Raw genomic sequence first — 20,922 nt, 5'->3', positions numbered from 1 at the left:
GGGGAGGGGGGCTCTTAAGAAGAGAGTGAGAGCTGTTGAGCTCCGGCGACAATGGAGGTCAGGCACAATTCTCGAGAAAAGTTGGCAATTCCGAGAAGACAATGATTTGGGCTTCGTGAGGGTTTTAAATGTTTGGGCTTTTTTTGAACAAACCAGGATCCAAAGAGAATTGTACTTTACTTCTTAAAGAGGTGTCTTAAAGTGGCCCAAATGTACTTTTTTTCCTTTGAACAAATTTCAAAAAACACAGTAGCATAGAGTGCAATTACATAAAGATGCGATAGTTTGTTTAATTACAAATCGTGTCTGTGTTTGTTATCAGATACAATGTATTCGACATGCAACTCGATTGTATCTAAGATACACCTTGCTTCTTTCTTGTTGTAATCAATATATAATGTATCTTACACGCTTTATTTAAATGTTAGTTTGATGTATTAGAATCAATTTCATTCAGTATAATTGATCTAAAATTCTTTTTAGTTTATTTTATATCAGTTTCATGCAATATATCTAGTATCAAATATCTAGAGTATCCGGTACCAATTTCATGTATACAATATCAAATATGTATTGAAGTATTCGGTGTATTTAATATAAATTGGTTTTGAGAGGACACTAATGTGTTCGGTGTGTTTATGGCTTTATGCATAGATACATGTGTCTGGTAATAAATACATGATGTATACAACGTATTTTGCATAGATACATAAATCTGGTATCAAAAATGTGATATATTTAATGTATTTGTGCATAGATATATGTATTTAGTATTAAATATGCATTGATACATTCATCAAATAAATCATTATCAAATGTGCATAGATATATCCAGTATATTTGTGCATAAATACACACTTCGAAGAAGAAAAAGGAGGAGAAGAATATGAAAAGTCTCTTCCTCATCAACAATCAAACAACCCCCTAATTTTAATGATATTTTAAATTCTATCCTTGCATTTGATATTTTGCTAAAGATGACTTCTTAAGTTTAATGAAAAAAATGGATAAAATTATCTTTAAATTAAGCAAGTTATGATAAACTCTTGTAATAACTCATAAATTCTTTTGAAGTGACACGGTACCGTTTTGGAAAACGGTTTGATGCTATTAATTAGGGAGAGTCAAAATAATTGCATACAAATAACAATGAATCAATATGATAAATCATAAATTTTATTGAATTGTCATTATTTTAAATTTTCACTCGTGATTCGTTATTTTACTATCTAAAGAGTAAAAAGCTATAAAATTAAAATATTGTGCTCACTATCTTGATCAATAAAATTATATTTCTTCAAATTTTATTTGTGATTACAATTTATTTTCTGTCACTTTAAAATTTATTGCAAACAAGATCGATTGAATTTCATAAGATAGCGCAAATAATGTGTCAATTAATAATGAGTAGATCGATTGAATTTCTTAAGAACACACAAATAATAACATGTCAATTATTTCTACATCTATTTTCTAATTTATTACTTTGAACACAATAAGATTAAAAAAAAACATGAGCTAATTAATTAGTGCTATGGTTTGTCTTTAGAGAGGGAGGAATCCAAGAGCATCTTGTGGATTCTTTGTCTTGTTATCTCCACTTTGGATTCTATATTATTATTATTATTGTTGGTTGTTGTTGATTCTTCATCCTTGTTTTTTTTCTTGTATGACTCAAAAAACTCTTTGTTCTCCTTCTCCAACTCCTTCCACACTGTTATATATAAATAACATTTAATTAATTAAATAAACATGTTCTAATTAATTTATTGAAAATAAACTAATACAATAATCACACAACAAAGAATTAAGAAAACCATACAGAGACGAGTTGATTGTTCAAATGGTCAGTCAATTAAGGGAAATTATGGAGTAAATTCCTTTTATGTGTGTAAATTACATTCTTCTGCGTGTTGTTGAGTGTTATTTCACAATTTTCACTAATATAATGATCATTTGATAATTAATTCCACAACAAATTAAGGAGGTTCGACTCTAAGAATAATATATATACAATCCTTTTCTAATTAACACTATTGTTTTTCCCAATGTATGATTGCCTGCTTCACAAAAATACAGGAAGAAAAATAACATGTTTTTATTCTCCATCTTATAATTTTCTCCCCGTTATCCCTCTACCTCCTCCTATATATAGTTTCTTTATAATTAAAAAAAATATCATGGGTTTGGTGGGACGGCCTTTATAATGTGGTGGCACATAGATCCAATATTAAAGTCACAGGTTAAATAGAATTCACTTTTTCTTGATAGAATTATATAATTAAAAATGATAGTGTATACACGTAAAAAAAACTTATTAATATCAATATATAATAGGAAAAAGTGAGCAGAGAATGTTTCAATCCATACAAATAAAAATAACTTACAAATATAAATAAAAATTTGAATTAACAATTATATCTCTATGACACTATCCATATTTTAGGCATGATACATGCGCATGCATGTTTTGTTGTTTTCATACCGATTCATATTACGGTCTGAGTAATTTAAATTCATGTGATATATTCATTTAAAAGAAAAACGCTCCTTAATATCTAAAAAAAAATATCATACTCAAATCTTAAATTCGAGACTTTTAGTTAATAAGGAAAAAAAGATCTTATTTATTTCACTCTAGATCTCGTTGGTTCACTCAAGTATTTGCTCCTCCAAAGTCAATATTTTCACGTTTTTTTTAAATGTTAAATAAGACAATAAAATATTTCAATTAGTTGTATCCTTTTCAACTTGATGTTATTTTCGAAAATGATGTAAAATCAGTATTTGAAAGATTTATTGGACTTAAAAGATTTAACGAATTCATTACTGTAGTAGAAATGTAAATTTGTTTTCTGTTAAATCATTTGAAAAAATTCTTATATTAGTAATTTGTATTTGTCAATATTTTCAAAATATACGTTAAATATTAAATTACATAAAAATAAAATTCTTTCTGAAAAATATATACCTTCGCCTTTCAAAATTTGGTCAAACAGGCAACTGCATAACAACCAATCCATTTATAATTAAATAATAAAAATACAAACGAAAAAAATAGAAGCAACTAAAATTACCCTTTTCAAGTTAAATTTTTTTTTTGTCGGTTTTAGTCATTAAAGATTCTTAGTAAAATCATCGAGAAAACAACAACAAAAGTAAACAAAATAATTACTCAAGATGTGAGTCTGGCTACTACATATTGGACAAAAGAAATAATAAGTTAGAATTGGCTATATATAAATTCACATTATCAATGTAAATTCAATATCTAAAATTAATTATTATTTTTTAAAAAAAAAAAACCTGTGGATGTGATAACTGGCTGAATATTTGCATGTTTGGAAAGTGCTTCCATGCATTCCTCTCTGCTCATGTTGAACAATAAACACTCTTCAATTAAGTGATGCACCTGCACAGAGATCGAGCTAGAATTTTAATTTACTTATAAAAAAATTTGAATATATATATTAATTACTAAGTAAACTTTTAAAGATAAATACAAAATTTTAAATAAAATTATTAGATTCTGTCAAATGTGTAAGTCAAACTCTAGTAACGAGATCATTTCATTTATCCAATATTAATTTCCTCATAATAACTTGATGTCATCAATAGAGGCGAAAGTTAGAATTAGGAAAAACTCAATTACAAAGGTTCCAACTCTATATTTACATTTAAAAAATATTATGGAAAATAGGTAAATAATTTATTTAATACTCAATAAGTTAACTTTTCTATTTACATTAAAAGTATTATATAATATATAAATAACTTATTTAAAACTCACTAAATTAACTTTTCCAAAATCATTGAGAGAATATGTTATTGTTGTAGATCATTGAGACAAATCATAAATTTAAAATTCTAACTTCATCTTGACAATCAATATCTGATCGTACCAAACCCAAGAAGGAACAACAATAACAACAACAACATAGTTTTACCAATAAACTCTGAAAAAGCTGATATATACACAAACTTTACCCTTCTATATCGAGGCAGAAATGTTGTTTTCAATAAAAACGTCTAAAAGAAACTAAAGATATAAAAAGAAATACTAAAATAAGAAGAAGATATAACCAATATACTATACTTACCAAGTGGATGTATTGAGCTGAAGAATCACCCATTGTATATACTTCGAAGAATTCCAATCAAAATAACCACTTATTTTTGCTAAATTTTATGAATATTAGAAGAAACTAAACACTATAAGAAAGAAGAAGAAGAAGAAAAGACTATAGATTTCAATTTAAAAAAAATTACAACTAATTAATTTGCATTTGGATCGAATACTTTATAGAGAAAAACAAAGATGGAAATTTATTTTTTTATTATTATTTATTATTATATATATATAAAAAGATATAATATTTTACGTATTATTTTATAAGTCCCACGTGGGAAGAGAGAGATGATTGGTTGAATGGAGATTACGAATGATTATTTTAAGGCATTGTTTTGGATTGCCACGTCAACAAAGCCCACGTGAAAATAGGCCCACAAATACAGTGGGCAGCCCAAAAAAGTTAGTAGTATAAGTTATTTGGGCCCGCAAGAAAGAGAAAGTCCACACCAGGCCACGCGTCAAGCACAGTGGTGGACCGTTAAAGAGGTCGTTTGGTAAAACTTGGTATTAGTTACACGTGTATTAGTTATGTTGAGATTATTTTGTAGAGATAGACAGTAATTAGTTTATAATATATAGTCAAAATTCATAAAAAGTATACATAAATTATACAATATTGCTACATATATATGAGTTATACACTGACTATTTATTATGATATACTCAAAAAGTTAAATTTATGGTTTAACTATAAAGAAATATACATTGACTCTTCGATTCTAACCAACTCAAAACCACTTTTAAACAGTCACAAATCATAGATATTAAATCCTCTCAATGTTTCATATATAATTCGCTACAGACGATTTACGTTTGAGGTACGCCAAATTTCAAATTAAAGAAGAAGGAGAAACAACGAAAAAGAAGAAGAAGACGAAAAAGAAGAACAACAAGACGAATGAAGAAGAAGAAGAAGAAAAAAGACACAAAATAAAGAGTTGTTGGTCCCTTTTTTGAAAAATGTTATGGTCGAATGGTCATTTTAGGTAATTTTTTTAAACTGGGCTAAAAAGATATTAAGTGAAGCTTATGGGTTGACATTTTGCATAATTTGCCCTATTTTTATCCAATATTTATTTGGTGTATTGAAAATAACATGTATTGTATTAGTTGTACACTCTATTTGGTGATACGTTATGTATAATAGTACACGAAAAATCAAGGTATTAGCAATGTAAGGAATTTTAATGCATGTATTAACATGGTTAATAATGCATTTGCCCCCTCAAAATCTTTCCCAAAGTTCTTTCCATTGTATTTGTGGAAGGCAATTCTGTAACAAATTTTTTCTTCAAAAATTATGCAATGTATATTATTCTTAATACACCAAATCAAACAATGCATAAACGTCAATCTCACCAGAACAAATGTAAATATAACTAATACCAACATTACTAATGTTAATGTTACTAATACTACATATTTGATACTACTTTTATACACTCTACCAAACAATTCCAACACAAAACTAACACACATATTATTTATTCTAAATTCTAATGCATCTTACCAAACAACCCCCGAGGCTTATATAAAAAGGGTAAATTGCAATAATTTCCCCCCTAATTATCCAATATAGCGATAATTTGTGTATTTATAAAATGTAGTAGCAATTTATTTTATAAATATAGTAGAATATATTGTACTCTTGCTTAGGCGAAATACATTATATCTATATTATTATATGACACTTTTATTTTATGAAATTAATTCGTATCGTCACTAGAAATTATTCCATCAAAAATTATTTGTATGCTACTATATTTATGAGATGCACTCACATTTCAGGATTAAAACAAGTAGATACTCATATTGAGTGTATTTGTTACTAAATCCAAACTTTCGTAATATATATTATAATTTTTTTTTGAAATGTCATTTGGTTCAAGTAAATATAAGGGTTATCGCAGTTGTGTTGCATAATTTTCCATCTGAATCTTATATATTAATAGTAGCATTGTTTATATGGGCGTTCAAGCTTCATCCAATTCGTTCAAAATTCAAAATTTGATGGATTAAGTCGGGTCAGTCTACCCACCATTTCAAAGAGCTTTGAAGTGGCCAACTTTGTTAGCCGTGGGTCAACGGCTAGGATGATTGGACCCACCGTTTCTTATTTTTAGTTTATATAAAAAAGTTTTAAAGTATAAGTTTAACCTAAAAGTGCAAAAACATATATATTACAAGAAAATGTTGCATAAGGTTGTTAATCAAATCTCATATTCACAATTAAATTATTTCAACAAAAAATAATTAGAGAATAGAGTGAAAAAGAGGAAAGAACGGCTCTTTTGTTCTTTTTATCTTTTAAGGGAATTTAAGATTTGGTTATTTATTTAATTTATAATTTTATACCACATTGTGTTTAAATTTTAATACCTTAGGGCTCATTTGGTTTGAGTGATTAAAAATGATAGTGATGGGATAAAAAAAAATTATATTGTTTGGTTGTCATGTTTGGGATAACTTATCCCACCATTTATATTATAGTGATGGGATAAGTTATCACAGGATAGCTAATCCCAGGATAACTTATCCTGGGATTAGTGTTTGTGGTTTGTAATATGTCAGGCTAAGTAGATTTTTGAGTTTAAGTTTATTAATTGTAATTTTCTAATTTCTTTTTATATTTTCCATTGACCTAAGGGCCCGCCCAGTCCACCGTCGATCAAGCATCACAAGTCGATGAGTTCTAATATCTTAGGGCCCGTTTGGTCATGCGATATGAAGTTATGATTTGAAATTATGATATGAAATCGTGAGATGAAGTTGAAGTTTTGTTTGAACATGTGATTTGGATTTTTTTTTGTTATATATTTTTTCATAAACATAAAAACCCCATATATTGTAAAACTATTAAAATTGTCTCAATTCTTTATACAATCTTATCAAATAAACAAAAGTTTATAAAATCCCATAATACACTATCACAAAGATATTCTTAAAAAATACAATATTTAATGATCAAACTTTAATTCAATAAAAAAATTAAACATATATAAATTGTGGTGTACTAGTCTTTAATATAGTCCTCCCACATAGTACATACAATTTTCTCACGTTGAACTTGTATTTCTCGTTCATATGATTAAGAAGACAAACTAATATTGTTACTTTGAACCATTTGTTGGTCAATTTGGTTGGTAAATAAGTTTGATCAAAATAATGAATTTAGTATATATAAATAGTAAAGTAGAAATTGATTTGAAGTAATAATAAATTCCATGTTAGTGAGAATAATCATTATATGATATGTAAATGGTTTAAAAAGTAGTGATATGAATTATAAATTTTGTTTACGTATGAAATAAATGGTTAATACATATAAATGTGGAGTTTTTTTACAAAATATAAACTTGTATGTCAATTTTTGTATTTGAAAAATCCCAAATCATGATTTAAAATTTTCAAATCATGACTTTTGAAGAATATGAAATTTCATCTCATGAGATGAGATCACCGTGAAATCACATAACTAAAGGTGATTTCATCTCATAATTTCATATTGCGATTTCATATCACATGACCAAACACCAACTTAATCTCAATCTTAATAAATAATGGATTATGTTGAACTGATTCAATGGGTCAGACTCATAGTGATGATTCCACGCTTTATAATCAAGATCATATTTGTCGAATTAAAGTTGAAAATTCGAATTTAAAATTACAAACTTTAAATATACAATTCGAGTGAAAGACTTTTATTGATACCATCGGATGATACTCCTTGATCTATATGATTAATTTGTTCTAATTTGATAACTTTTAAATTTTAATATTTGTTTTTTATATAAAATTTAAAAATCTTTTTTAATCTCTTAAATTTTGTATCCGATTAAATTAAAATTGTAGGATTATATAGTACTAGTAGGATAAGAACTATTAATGTAATTTAAACACAGTTTTACAATTTGTTAGAAATGTCATTTCTAGTCCAATGATGCATCAACTTGGGAGGGGGGAAATGAAATAAAAAAATTTAGAAATGGAGACTTTGGCATCAATTATTTTGTTGACACTAAGACAATCAATTTTAACTTAAGTAAGCTTTAGACTGTTTGAGTTTTGATAATTGTTATTTGATTAAATAAACATTAACTTTATTTGTAATTCTTTATGAACATCGTCTATTAAGAAAATCACAATTTTAATTACTTTAAAATACTGAATCTCCTTATTAAAAATCTTGTATTTATTTGAATGATACTATCTGATATTCTTTTATCTGAAAATAGGGGTGTGCACTATTTGGATTAAACCGAAAAATCAAACCAAATCAAACTGAATTCTAATTTGGATTTATTTTTTGGATTTTTGGTTTGATTTTGGATTTATAATTTACTTTGTTTGGATTTTTGGTTTGGTTTCGGAATTAGAAAAATGAAAACCGAAAAAACTGAATTATATTATATATATATATATGTGTGTGTGTGTTTGTCATTAAGTTGGAGTTAACCACTTTTGTCCTTTTTTAGTTATTTTCATTATGGTTTAGTTTATTTTTTATGTTTGAACATCTATAATTGATATACTTTTAAGTATTGTGGTTTACGTTTTACTTGTGATTTATATTTAAAGTATATTTAAGAAATTTAATTATATATATATATATATATATATTATTTTTTTCAAATTGCAAATATAAATTTGTTATGTTTCTAATTATTGACATAACCGATTAACCGAACCGAAAAAACCCAAACCAAAAAAGAGAAAAACCAAAATCAAACCAAAATTATTTTGGTTCGGATTGGGTTACACTTCTTCAAAACCAAAAGCCGAAAAATCCAAACCGAATTGTATAAAATCAAACCAAAAAATCAAATGCCCCTATCTGAAAATAAATTAGAAAATTTCATACTTATCCCTAATAATAGTAGCACTAACCGATAAAAAATATATAAAAGAAGATATATTAGTACTATTTCTTAAAGAAAAAATCAATATAATAGGTACTAGGTAACATGGTATAGCACTATTTGTTACGGCAAAATTTAATATAATAGGTATTATTGTACTAGGTAACATGGTGTTGCTTGTAACCATGAGCATAAATTTTGTATTATGATAGTTGATATGACCCATCTAATAAGAGAGAGAAAATTATTTTTTAACTTATATTCTAGGGAAAAGGATAAAAAATATCCTTAAATTATGTGAAAAAAGAATAAAAATATCCTCCGTTTATAATTTGGCTCAAAAATGTCCTTACCGTCAATACTTTGGTTCAAAAATGCCCTTAAACTATGCGAAAAGATCAAAAATGCCCTTCGTTTGTAGTTTGGTCCAAAAATATCCTTATCGTCAATACTTTGATCCAAAAATGCCCTTATTATTATTTAATGGGTAAAAAATGCTCATTTTCCAAATAAATATATCATTATTTTCTTTTTGACACATTCTTTTTCAATTAATATTTTTTAAAAAAAATTAGCAAATGTTTATCTTTCAATTCAGATGAAAATATTTCTTACTTTATTATCATTATTTTTTATCGTTATATAAATATAAATTAATGATGGATATACTATGATCTTATATATATGACATACATTATCTATCAAAAAGGTACCCAGGGCGAGTTTCAAGGCGGGGCGTACCAAAAACGCTCCGGGCGTAAATTAAAGACGTAGATCCATAAGACGTAAGTCCTAAAAGTTGAGGCGTAAGCCCCTAGCATAAAAATGTTAAGTCTTGGGCATAAAAACATACACCCAGGCGTTTTTAATTTATTTTTTTGAACTTTTTTTTGCTTTAAATCATATTTTTATTATTGGTGTAATGATATTTCACAAATAGTAATTATAATACTTTTTTTCTTCATTATTGATTATTAATACTTATCTCAAATAAAATCATAAATCATTTAAAGGTTTTACTTTTGCTTATTTTATTAGTAATAAAACTATAAAATTGAATATACATGAGACTACGACCCGTAGATTCATGGGACTTATGCCTCATGTCTCGGGGCTTACGCCTAGTCCTGTACTGTATAAAACGTCTCGTCTCACGCCCCTCACCTTTTAAAACACTGAGTTATTCTATTTTGGCAAAAGGGTCTGGTGGACCCCTATACTTGTATGTGTTTGTATTGTGGATCCTTCAACTTAATCTTTTACCAACTAAACCTTTAAACTCAATCAAAAAATGATTTTTAAGGCGCCCCTCCTAGCATGTGTGTATCTCACTCTCCATTGAATAGATGACATGTCAAATCCATGTCACATAAATTAATACCACGTCATAATTATTTTTTCTAACTTTTTTAAAATTATTAATTAAAATATTAAATAGAAGGTTAAATAATTCTTTCAAATAAAATTCATATTTCTCTCACCTTCCTCCACCTTCCATTTAACTTACCTCCACCACCCCCAACCCACAACCACCATTACCAGCACCTCCATCCTTATTTTTTCTTCCATTTAAATTTGTCTTCGTATAAAAGAAAAGGGACATTGAGAATGAAAATCTTAAAAATAAATCTTGAATCTTGAAAATATACAACTGACAACAACATAATGCCCAAGAAATCAGTAGTAATAGTGGCTGGAATCACAAGCAATACATAGAGGAGAAAATGAATTAGACAAATTGAAGATCGATTAGAACGTAAAGTTCGATGTCGATTTGTGGGGAAGAAACCGGGGACTGAGAAGAAATCCAAAATGGGTCGCTGAAAATTCTAGTGTGTCGCCGAAAATTCTTGATTGAAACTATAAGATCTACAATGTCATCTTTCTTTGTTTCCTTTCCTTTTTCTTTCTGTGTTAGCCTTTTATGTCGAAGAGAAAATTGAAATTTCTATTGGAATCGAAAAAAATAAAAAAAAGAGGGAGATGGATCTGCTGAAAACAATGACAACAAGGTATGAAGAAGGAAAATGGAGATTGGAGCGTGGATGGGGTGAGGGGTTGATTGGAAAAGAGGATAATGGCTGGAAAAGAAGTGTGGTGGAGGAGAAGAAGAAAATTATTTTTTATTTTATTTTTCTTTTATAAAATCACTTATTGTATAATTTTAATATNNNTTTTATAAAATCAATTATTGTATAATTTTAATATTTTTTTTTAATGTAAGTGTGCTCTTCACTTGCCCTTTTAACGTGTGTAGCCACGCTTTTGTGTCAACTCAATCATTTTAATGTCACATAAGGCTGGTCAATAGTCAGAGGGTTTGATATATTATGTTTTACTGAGTATAAGGGTTCAATTGACCAATAGATAAGTAGAAGGGTTCACAATACAAACTGATACAAGTATAAGGGTCCACCAGACCATTTTGCCTTCTATTTTAATTGATAAAATGAAATTAAGAAGAAAAAAAAAATATTTCCTACATTTTTATTTGTTAAAATGATTTTAGAAGAAAGAAAACAAGAATAGTGTTCTTTAATAATATTTTAATTAGGAAGAAGATGTGTTGAAAAAGAAAAATAATATATTTATTCGGAAAAGGGCATTTTTGACCCATTTTGTAACTATAGGGGCATTTCTGGACCAAAGTATTGACTGCAAGGGCATTTTTGAGCCAAAGTATTGACGATAAAGGCATTTTTGAGTCAAACTACAAACAAAGGACATTTTTGTTCCCTTCACATAGTTTAAGAGCGTTTTTGACCCTTTTCCCTATATTCTAAAATTTTAGGGGTTCTAGCTAGCAATGAATTATTGTATTGTCAAAATAATTGGATTTCACTTTTAACATTTATATTTGTTTTTTCATTTTCTATTGGATGCGAAATATAAATTAATTATATGAGTGAGTTTTGATTTTTTACATTTTCATTTGATTGAAGAGATAAGAACACTTCCTATTTTATATATGTTTATTGATCTTGATTCATAATTATTTTTTGCACCGTTAAGAAAATTGGACTTCGCACAATATCAAATAGATTTACTTTACATTAATATTTGTTTCTTCTTGTTTTTCATTTTCATTTTCATATTCAACGCAAATATAAACTTATCAAAAAACTGATTCTGATTATTGTTGTTTTCATCTAATAGTAGTGGTTAAAATACTTTTTGTTCTATATATGTTTAGTGTTTCACTCATATTAATTTTTGCACCATCAAGAAAATTGAATTTCGGTCAACCCCTACAAATTTACTTGCATTTACGTTTGTTTCTTATTCAATGTAAATGGGAATTAATCAAATTAATGAGTTCTAATTTATTTACGTTTTCATCTAATTGGTGAGACAAGAGCATTATTTATATTCTACTATATGTTTAGTGGTCCTGACTCACAATTATAATCTCTACACAAACAAGAAAATTGGACTTCGCTCAACCCCAACAGACAAATTTACTTACATTCACATTTGTTTTTTCTTAGTTTTTGTTTCTTATTCAGAACGAGTGTAAATTAATCAAATCATTACTTTCTGTTTATACAATACAAGGATGGCTCAACATGAGTGGAGGTCTAAAACAAAATTTCAATCAAAGGTCTAAAATCTAAACAAACTCCATATGTATTTATTTAAAATATTTTCTCCTTACCTTTTTAGATGCAAGTTATTGCTTAATAATTTTAATGATTTCATCGAAAAAAATTCAACTTACAAATTATATTTTGGTCAATCTTGGTAAATTAACTCACAAGCATTTTTTTTTGTTTTACTTTTTAACGTAAATGTAAATTAGTCAAATCGATAAGTTCTAATTTTGTACGTTTTCATCTAATCGAAGAGACAATACCATTTTCTATTTTATATATGTTTAGTGATCCTGGCTTGAAATTAATCTTTGCACCACCAAAAAATATTGGACTTTGCCCCATCCAAAACAGATTTACTTGCATTTACATTTGTTTCTTCTTGTTTTTCATTTTCTATTCAACGCCAGTACAAATTAGTCATATTAGTGAATTCTAATTAAAAAAAATTACGTTTTTATCTAATCAGAGAGATTAGAGCACTTTTTATTCTATATATGCTTAGTGGTCATGACTCACAATAATCCTTGCATCGACAAAAAAAATTGGACTTCATATTTGATTCTTCTTACTTTTCGTATCCTATTAAACACGAATGTAAACTAGTAAAAATTGTGGCATCTGATTTTTTTATATTTTCATCTAATCAGAGAGACGAGGGTAATTTCTATTCTATATATGTTTAGTGGTCTTGACTCGCAATAGACCTTTGCACCATCAAGAAAATTGGATTTTGCCTAACCCTAGACAAATTAACCTACATTCACATTTGTTTCTTTTTTATTTTCGCTTCTTATTCAACACGAATCTAAATTAGTCAGATTAATAACTTTTGTTTTTTTAACATTTCCATTTAATTGAAGAGATAAGAGCACTTCATATTCTATATATCTTTAGTGGTCCTCACTCACAATTGATCTTTGCACCACCTAACATAATGGACTTCATTCAATTCCAGACAAATTTATTTACATTCATCTTTTTTGTTTTTTCATTTTCTATCGGATAGTTAAATGAGTAAATTTTTTTAAATATTTGATGTTTCGATTTAATCGAAGAGACAAGAACACAATAGTACCCATGTTCAGTGATCATGACTCATAATTGCTTGTACAAAATTGATACACACACTCAACAAAAACAGTCTGAATTTCATTATTACACTATAAATCCAACTGTGGACCTAGATATTTCTCCAAAAATTTGGGGGACTTCCCTTTCCAATATTTCCAATTTAGATATCTTATCTCTTCATCTTAAATTTTGTGGGTACAAAGTTTGTCTGTCCAATGTCCATATACTTATTAACTTCTTTTTTTGGGTTTTCATTTGGTGTTCAGAGTTCACATTAGAGCTCCGACTAATCCGGATCGCGCACTGTAAGGTCCATTCAATGGTGACGCTTCCAACATGATTTTCTCCATATCCAGAACTCGAACCTGAGACTTCTGATTGAGGGTGAAGTACTCCCACCAGTACACCACAACCCATGTTGGTATGCAGGGGCGGACCTACGTGTTCCTTAGGGGGTTCACCCGAACCCCCTCGTCAAAAAATTACACGGTATATATAAGGTAAACTTCTGATGTTAAGCGTATATATAGTAAAATGAACCCCCTCAACAACCAAAAGAGGAGCATGGCTCACTGGCAAGGGGGTTCATTGTTAAGTTGCAAGTATAGGGTTTGATTCTCGTTCAGTGCAACAGGTTTATACTCTTTTTTTCTGCTTTGAAAATGCTGAGATGGGCTCAGGTTTTTTGGATTCAATCTAAAACTATATTATTTTTTTATTTTTTTTCTTTTTATGTTATATTTTTTTCTCAATTTATCTTTGTTTAAATTTATTAGCACATTTTTTATATTTTTGTCTTTTATTCTTCTTATTTATATTGCTCATTTTATTTCTACATAACTATCTTCTCATGTACTAACTTAAAGAAACTCTTTGAGAAAATGATTAATTGTTATTAAATTTAAAATTGAATTAGAAAACTATTATATAAAATAAAGTAAATTAAGATTAATCGAATAGAACAATTTAAAAGTTGTGAATATTTTTTTAATAAAATCTATTTAATTGAATTTTTTTTCAAATGTCATTGTATCTCTTTCTTACTATTTTCAAGTCGATTCTAAAGAGATTAAAACTGAACTAAACTTATTTGATTGGTTCATAATTTATTTTTTTAACAAATGATTAACCTAGTAAATTAAATTAAATTAACTAAAAAAAATTGACGATGTCATTTATTTATCTTCTGAATATGCACTATTATTAGTAACTCGATATTTACATCTTTCTAAAGAATCTTGATGGTTTTTAAACTAACATATGATTGAATGTGCACTAATTCAAAATTTAGAAAAAATTCTAAAAAGTAGAATACTGCAAAATAAAAGGAAAGACACTAGAAATTTTAAAAGCTCGATGGACCAGGGTAAAAGTAGGAAGAACCTAAACACAACATGACAATATAAGTTAAATTTAGCGGATTAAAATTAATATTTTCCTTCCACGTCACTCGATTTTTCATCTTGTAATTTCTACGTGTTTACTTTTTTATACTTCTCACCTCCTCAACAAAAATTCTAGATCCGCCATTATTGATATGTACTTATTAACTTAGCATGCAAACAAGACCAAACAATAACAAGACCAAACAAAGGACCACATCACAGAAAGGACCTTAAAGAACAGTACTTAAAAGTTGGAGCAACTCATTCATCTTTCATTCTCATGAAAGGAATGGAGCCTACCTTGAAAGTGAAATGTTTTAATTAGATACATAGGACCACCTAGCTAATTAGATTCTTTTTTGGGTTTGGCTTGTTATCCTTGTTGAAGTTTTGCCAAATGAGTCAAAAATCACTACAAAACACATTTTTTAAAAGGGAAAAATGACGTATATACTTCCGAACTGACGTAAATGGTATGCATATATCCTCCGTCATACTTTTGAGACATTGGTGCCCCTACCGTCCAAAAACTAGAGCATATAATGCTCTTCACTCTAACGGAAGACTAAATAGGGATACATGGCGCAATCTTATCCGTCGATATGATATTTAATAAATGTTGGGTCGGTGGATAAGATTATGACACATGTATGTCCGTTAGTATAAATGATATATATGCTCTAGTTTTTGGACGACAGGGGCATCAATGTCCTCAAAGTATGCCAGAAGGTATCTGCATACCATTTACGATAGTTCGGAGTATATTTGTCTTTTTTCTCTTTTTAAAAAATGGTGTGATATTGTTTGTTTTGGAACAAATTCATATAATTATTTTGGGTTCAATTGAACTGATGGTTTATCGAAGACAGTATTTTCATCTTCATAAGGGATAAAATATATGTATACACCATCCTCGAAAATATCATTTATGACATTGCACTAGATATCTTGTTGTTATATGTCTTTGACGTTTATCCCTGTATATTAATTCTTGGGCAATCATTATCTAATGAGCTAGTTTTTATTTGACTATAGTAATCCATAATTCATCACAACTTATATCAATCTATTCCAAAGTTAAACCCAACCTTTCGTTGATCAATACATAAAAACATCCAAGTTTACAATTTTGTAAGCAGTGACAGAATCAGAATTTACACTAAAAAGATTCAAAATATAACAAAGTAATAAACATTTGAAAAAAGCCAAAGGACTTTGATATATCTACTATATACATAAAAACTAACTTTGACCTTATATATATAATTTTCCAACCAAAAAATTCAAATGAGTCTCTTACGATATCGTAGCTCCGCCCAAATTCGTAAGAGCAGTAAAAATAAAATCAATATAACATCCTCACGACTAGAGGTGGGAAAATAATCACTCGAGCTAATATAAATAAAACTAAAAAAGGTTAAAACATTAAATAAAGAGAACATGCATATTACTACTATATAATAAGAAGGTATAAGCACATAATTTTTTTAACGATACGTGTTCTTGAGTTGTGCTCGCAACCAAAGGTGATTTGCTCGAAATGTGCGGGTGACACTTCTGGCCAGAAGCAGACAGTTGTTTATCGACATGCCAATTTTTAATCGAGGGTATTTTTGAAAAATTTAATGCTCTCTTCATTTTAAGTTGTTTATCTTATTTTTTTTAAATCTATTAAATTTTGGAAAAATACGTTAAAAGTACTATAAATCATAATAATTAACAACTTAAAATATCCTACTATATATTTCAAAGTTACATAAAAAATACTGTAAATAATTAACAACTTAAAATATCCTACTATATATTTCAAAGTTACATAAAAAATACTGTAAATAATTAACAACTTAAAATATCTAAGAACATATATTAAATTATTAGCTCTCGAAATTCTATATGTGTCACGTAAATTAGGAAAGAGAGGGTAACATATATTATTTGAAAATTACTTAAAAACTACTATACATTACAATATTTAATAATTTAAAATATTTAAAAACGTATAAAAATTTAGTTGACTCTCCAAATTTTATTCGTGCTATGTTTGAGACAGAGAGTAATACATATTATTTGAAATTGACATAAAAAGTACTATAAATTATAATAATTAATATATTTTAAAAAATAAAATAAAATAATCCCGTATGTCCAGTATTACTGTTGTAATATCAAATCAAACTGTTTATAGATACCACCTGTGAAATGTCGTTTTGCTGTTATTGGCAAAATGACATTATTAATTTACTATGACCTACCGATTAGGGTGATGGTGGAGCGATAAATATTATTTCTTCTTTAATTAAAGGTTTCGAGTATGAGTCTCCTCAGGTACGAAATTGTCTTTGTTAGTAAACACTTTACTCCCAATGTGAAACTTTCCCTAATATAGAACTTTCCAACACAAATTTAAATTTAATCAGGCTATAATATAAATACAAAACTCCAAAGGAGTGATCAAAATAATGATAATAATTTACTATCACTTATAGAGCCATATTCAACTTATAATATATTATTTTCCGCTATGATAGCAATTAGCACATAAATTATTTATTGAGTGCGATTACAGCTCAAAACTACTGCTCAATCAATGTAGAGATTATCCAGTAATCCCGCCGTCCTATATTTACTCTCATATTTCAATTCTCGATAGTTAATTTGATTAATTTTAAAATTTTTAAAATTACAATTTAGATATATAAAAATTACACAAAAAAATATATTTTAAAATATTGTAATAACATATTTATATAATCCCATAATATTTAATTAGGTTGCCTCTTGAAAATAAAATATAATAAATATATATTAAATTTTAAGCAATTTGAATGAAATTTCTGATTTTGTCACTGAAGGTGAGAGTAGCATTTTAATGAATAATTTCTAACGTGACCAAGAATCCTCTCCCCAACAACCAAGAGAAGTAATTTAGAACTACCATAGTTCTAGGTTGATCAAATTCACTTACAAGTCAAATTGTTTGTGAAATTTTTTCCCTTTTGTTAACTTTCAATAAAAAATATCGATAAGATTTTTGGTTATTTAATTAACTCCTTAATTTTCAAAAAACTTGTTGATGTATTTTGTATGTTGTGTATTTCTTTTTCTTTTTGATTTTCAATTTGAAATTAATAGATAAGATCACTTTATGTATTGTAATTTACATGCCACTTCTCCTTATTTTAGTTCTCTCCCTTAGAAAATGGAGTTGCTTGAAAACAAGTTCAGAAATTACATAGATGAGTGTAGAGACCATCGATGTACTACTTGAGATGAGTAGTACTCGTCGTTCCTATAATTTAAATTGTGCAAAAAAAAAAAGACACATGCTCAGCGTAATTAAAGAGATTATACGTGCATGTAAGAGGATTAAATTAAAGAATAGTTCATTACTATTACTGTCGATTTATTGGATTGAGAGGATGTTCAGTGCTGATGCATAAGAGGTTGGTTGTAGATGGTTTTAGAGAGGTAGAGGTAGAGTGAATAAGTATTGAGGAGAAGTGATTAGACAAGACAAGACATGCCAAAACTTCGATTTTCTAATGATATGACCTTAGATATGAGGTTATGGAAGACACAAATTAGGATAGAAGGTTAGTTATATATTCAAGCATTGTCTTGCTTATCTTTTCGTACTATTATTCACAGTATTACTCTTGCAGTTTCTTGTCCTTTGAGTTTGGTTACTATCTAGTATTATTTTTTGTACTTTGTTTGTTGTATTATCTTGTTGTGATAGCCATTCATGAGGATTTGTCAGGTTATCTAGAGTACTTTGCCGTGATTTTTTCATTTCCATTGTTTGTTTTTTCGTGTTGCTTTGGACTTATTTTTTCTTGAGACGAGGGTCTATTGAAAACAGTCTATCTACCTCCAAGATAACTATAAGTTATGTGTACACTCTATCCTTCCCAAATCTCACTAGGTGGGCTTACACTGAACATGTTATTGTTATTAGGGGTGTTCACGATTTGGATAAAAATCGATTCAAATCGAAAAATCGAACCAACCCGATTAAATAAATCAATTTTATTTGGGTTTGGTTCGATTTTAGATTCTTAAAAACTGATAGCATTTGAGTTGGCTATGATTTTGTTCAAAAAAACCGAAGAAATAACCGAACCGAACCGACAAATTATATACATATATTTTATTATTATACATACATAATATATTATTTTTGTAAACAATTTTAAAAATCTTATACATATGTTTTCATCAAAATTTATTTATAATTTACTTATAATTTATAAAAGCAAAAATGCCCAAGGTGAGAACATTTATCTTACTGGTTTCGTGTATATAAGTGTCTGTGACAATTCTTTGTGGGATTGAAAATGTCACTATCTCTTCCTTCTAGGCCAAAAATTCATAGTAAATTCAATGATCAAAAGTTATGTAATGGCCAATCATTCTAACTATTTTTTGTTTTGAATGGATTATTGTCACTTTTTTTATGTTTTGAATGAATTATTTCTTTTATTTTTGTATATGGTTAATAACCGAACCAAATCGAAATCGATAATAACTAAACCGATAAATATATATTATATTTGGTTTGGTTTTGATAATTTTAAAACCGACTAAGTTGATTTGGTTTTGATTTTGACCAATAACATATCCAAACCGGGGCGTGAACACCCCTAATTGTTATTATGTGTATTTCAAATACACTCCATTTTTCTCAACCTCAGTAGGTGGAATTACACTAAATAATGTGTATTTCAAAGTTTGTAATAATACGTAATCATAATTATTTATTTATAAAAGATAATCAAGATATGCAACTTGTTAATATTATGTCTTATGATATTCTAATACCTTATTTCTGAACTATAATTTACTCATTTAGTAGAATTATAAAAGAAAAAAAAATTCATAAATCGTAAGATTTTTCATGTTTACTAGAAAAAGTACTATTTTCGTTATCGAAATTTCATGTCAAAAATATTCAAATTTCAATTTCAAATCATAACCAAATTGACCCTTATTCAATTTTTTCAGTAAGCTTGAGTCACTAAAAGCCCATATCTATGTACCTCAAAGAAACGGCCCAATTAGCCTGGCCCTAATATATTTTACGGAAAAGGGTCAAAATTGCCCTTGAACTATGTGAAATAGACCACTTATACTCTTCGTTACATTTTGGGATAAAAAATGCCCCTGCTGTTATCCTAAGAGATCACAAATACCCTCAAGAGTTAACACCCCAATTTTTTAATGACGTGGCAAGCCACGTGGGACTAATCCTTCCACCTAGTGTTGCCAACTAGGATTCACTACAAAAGAACCAGACTTTTAACGGCAACAACAGTCGCCACAAAAGACCAGAAAACTGTCACTAAAAGTTTTTAACATTAAATTCTATTTTTGTGTTTTTTCTTCATTGTTTTTAAAAAATAAAAAATGATATCGATTAAGTAGGAGTTTGAAGATACTGTATGTTTTATTTTTATGTCATATGTAAATATATAAAATGTACAATGATATATTATATAGTAGAAAATTTGAATCGAGAAGTAATTTTGATGATTTTTCGTAATAATATTGTATGTTTTTAATATTGATATTGCAAGTTATTTACTTTAGAAAATTAGGTTGCAATCAAAAATTAATTATCATATTTTTTTGTTGAAAAAATAGGTTTTACTAGCGAATGGTTGTTGGAGCCTTAGTCGCCACTAAAAATCACTCATAACCTTTAGTGGAAATATTTTGGGAATTTGTGGCGACTTTGTCGCCACTAAAGGTCAAGTTTTTTTGTAGTAAACCTTAGTTGGCAATGCTTAGGTGGAGGGATTAGTCCCATGTGGCTTGCCACGTCACTAAAAATTTGGGGTGTTAACTCTTGAGGGTATTTGTGGTCTCCTAGGATAACG

General features: G+C 28.0%; 1 protein-coding gene across 1 annotated transcript; it reads right to left on the bottom strand.

Annotated features, from left to right (window-relative positions):
* Positions 1–1,377: 1,377 nt before the first annotated feature.
* On the bottom strand, positions 1,378–4,266 carry LOC102598663 (uncharacterized). The gene is made up of 3 exons (XM_006338977.2): positions 4,101–4,266; positions 3,307–3,412; positions 1,378–1,714 (listed from the first exon to the last, which is right to left on the bottom strand). Exons 1-3 carry the CDS (start codon positions 4,131–4,133, stop codon positions 1,533–1,535), a joined length of 321 nt encoding a protein of 106 aa, XP_006339039.1. The 5' UTR covers positions 4,134–4,266; the 3' UTR covers positions 1,378–1,532.
* Positions 4,267–20,922: the final 16,656 nt, after the last annotated feature.

The sequence above is a fragment of the Solanum tuberosum genome, unplaced genomic scaffold (assembly GCF_000226075.1).
Source record: "Solanum tuberosum cultivar DM 1-3 516 R44 unplaced genomic scaffold, SolTub_3.0 scf00008, whole genome shotgun sequence".
Classification (NCBI taxonomy): domain Eukaryota; kingdom Viridiplantae; phylum Streptophyta; class Magnoliopsida; order Solanales; family Solanaceae; genus Solanum; species Solanum tuberosum.
Note: the sequence above shows the minus strand (reverse complement) of the source record. Positions and strands in the feature narration are given on the sequence as shown.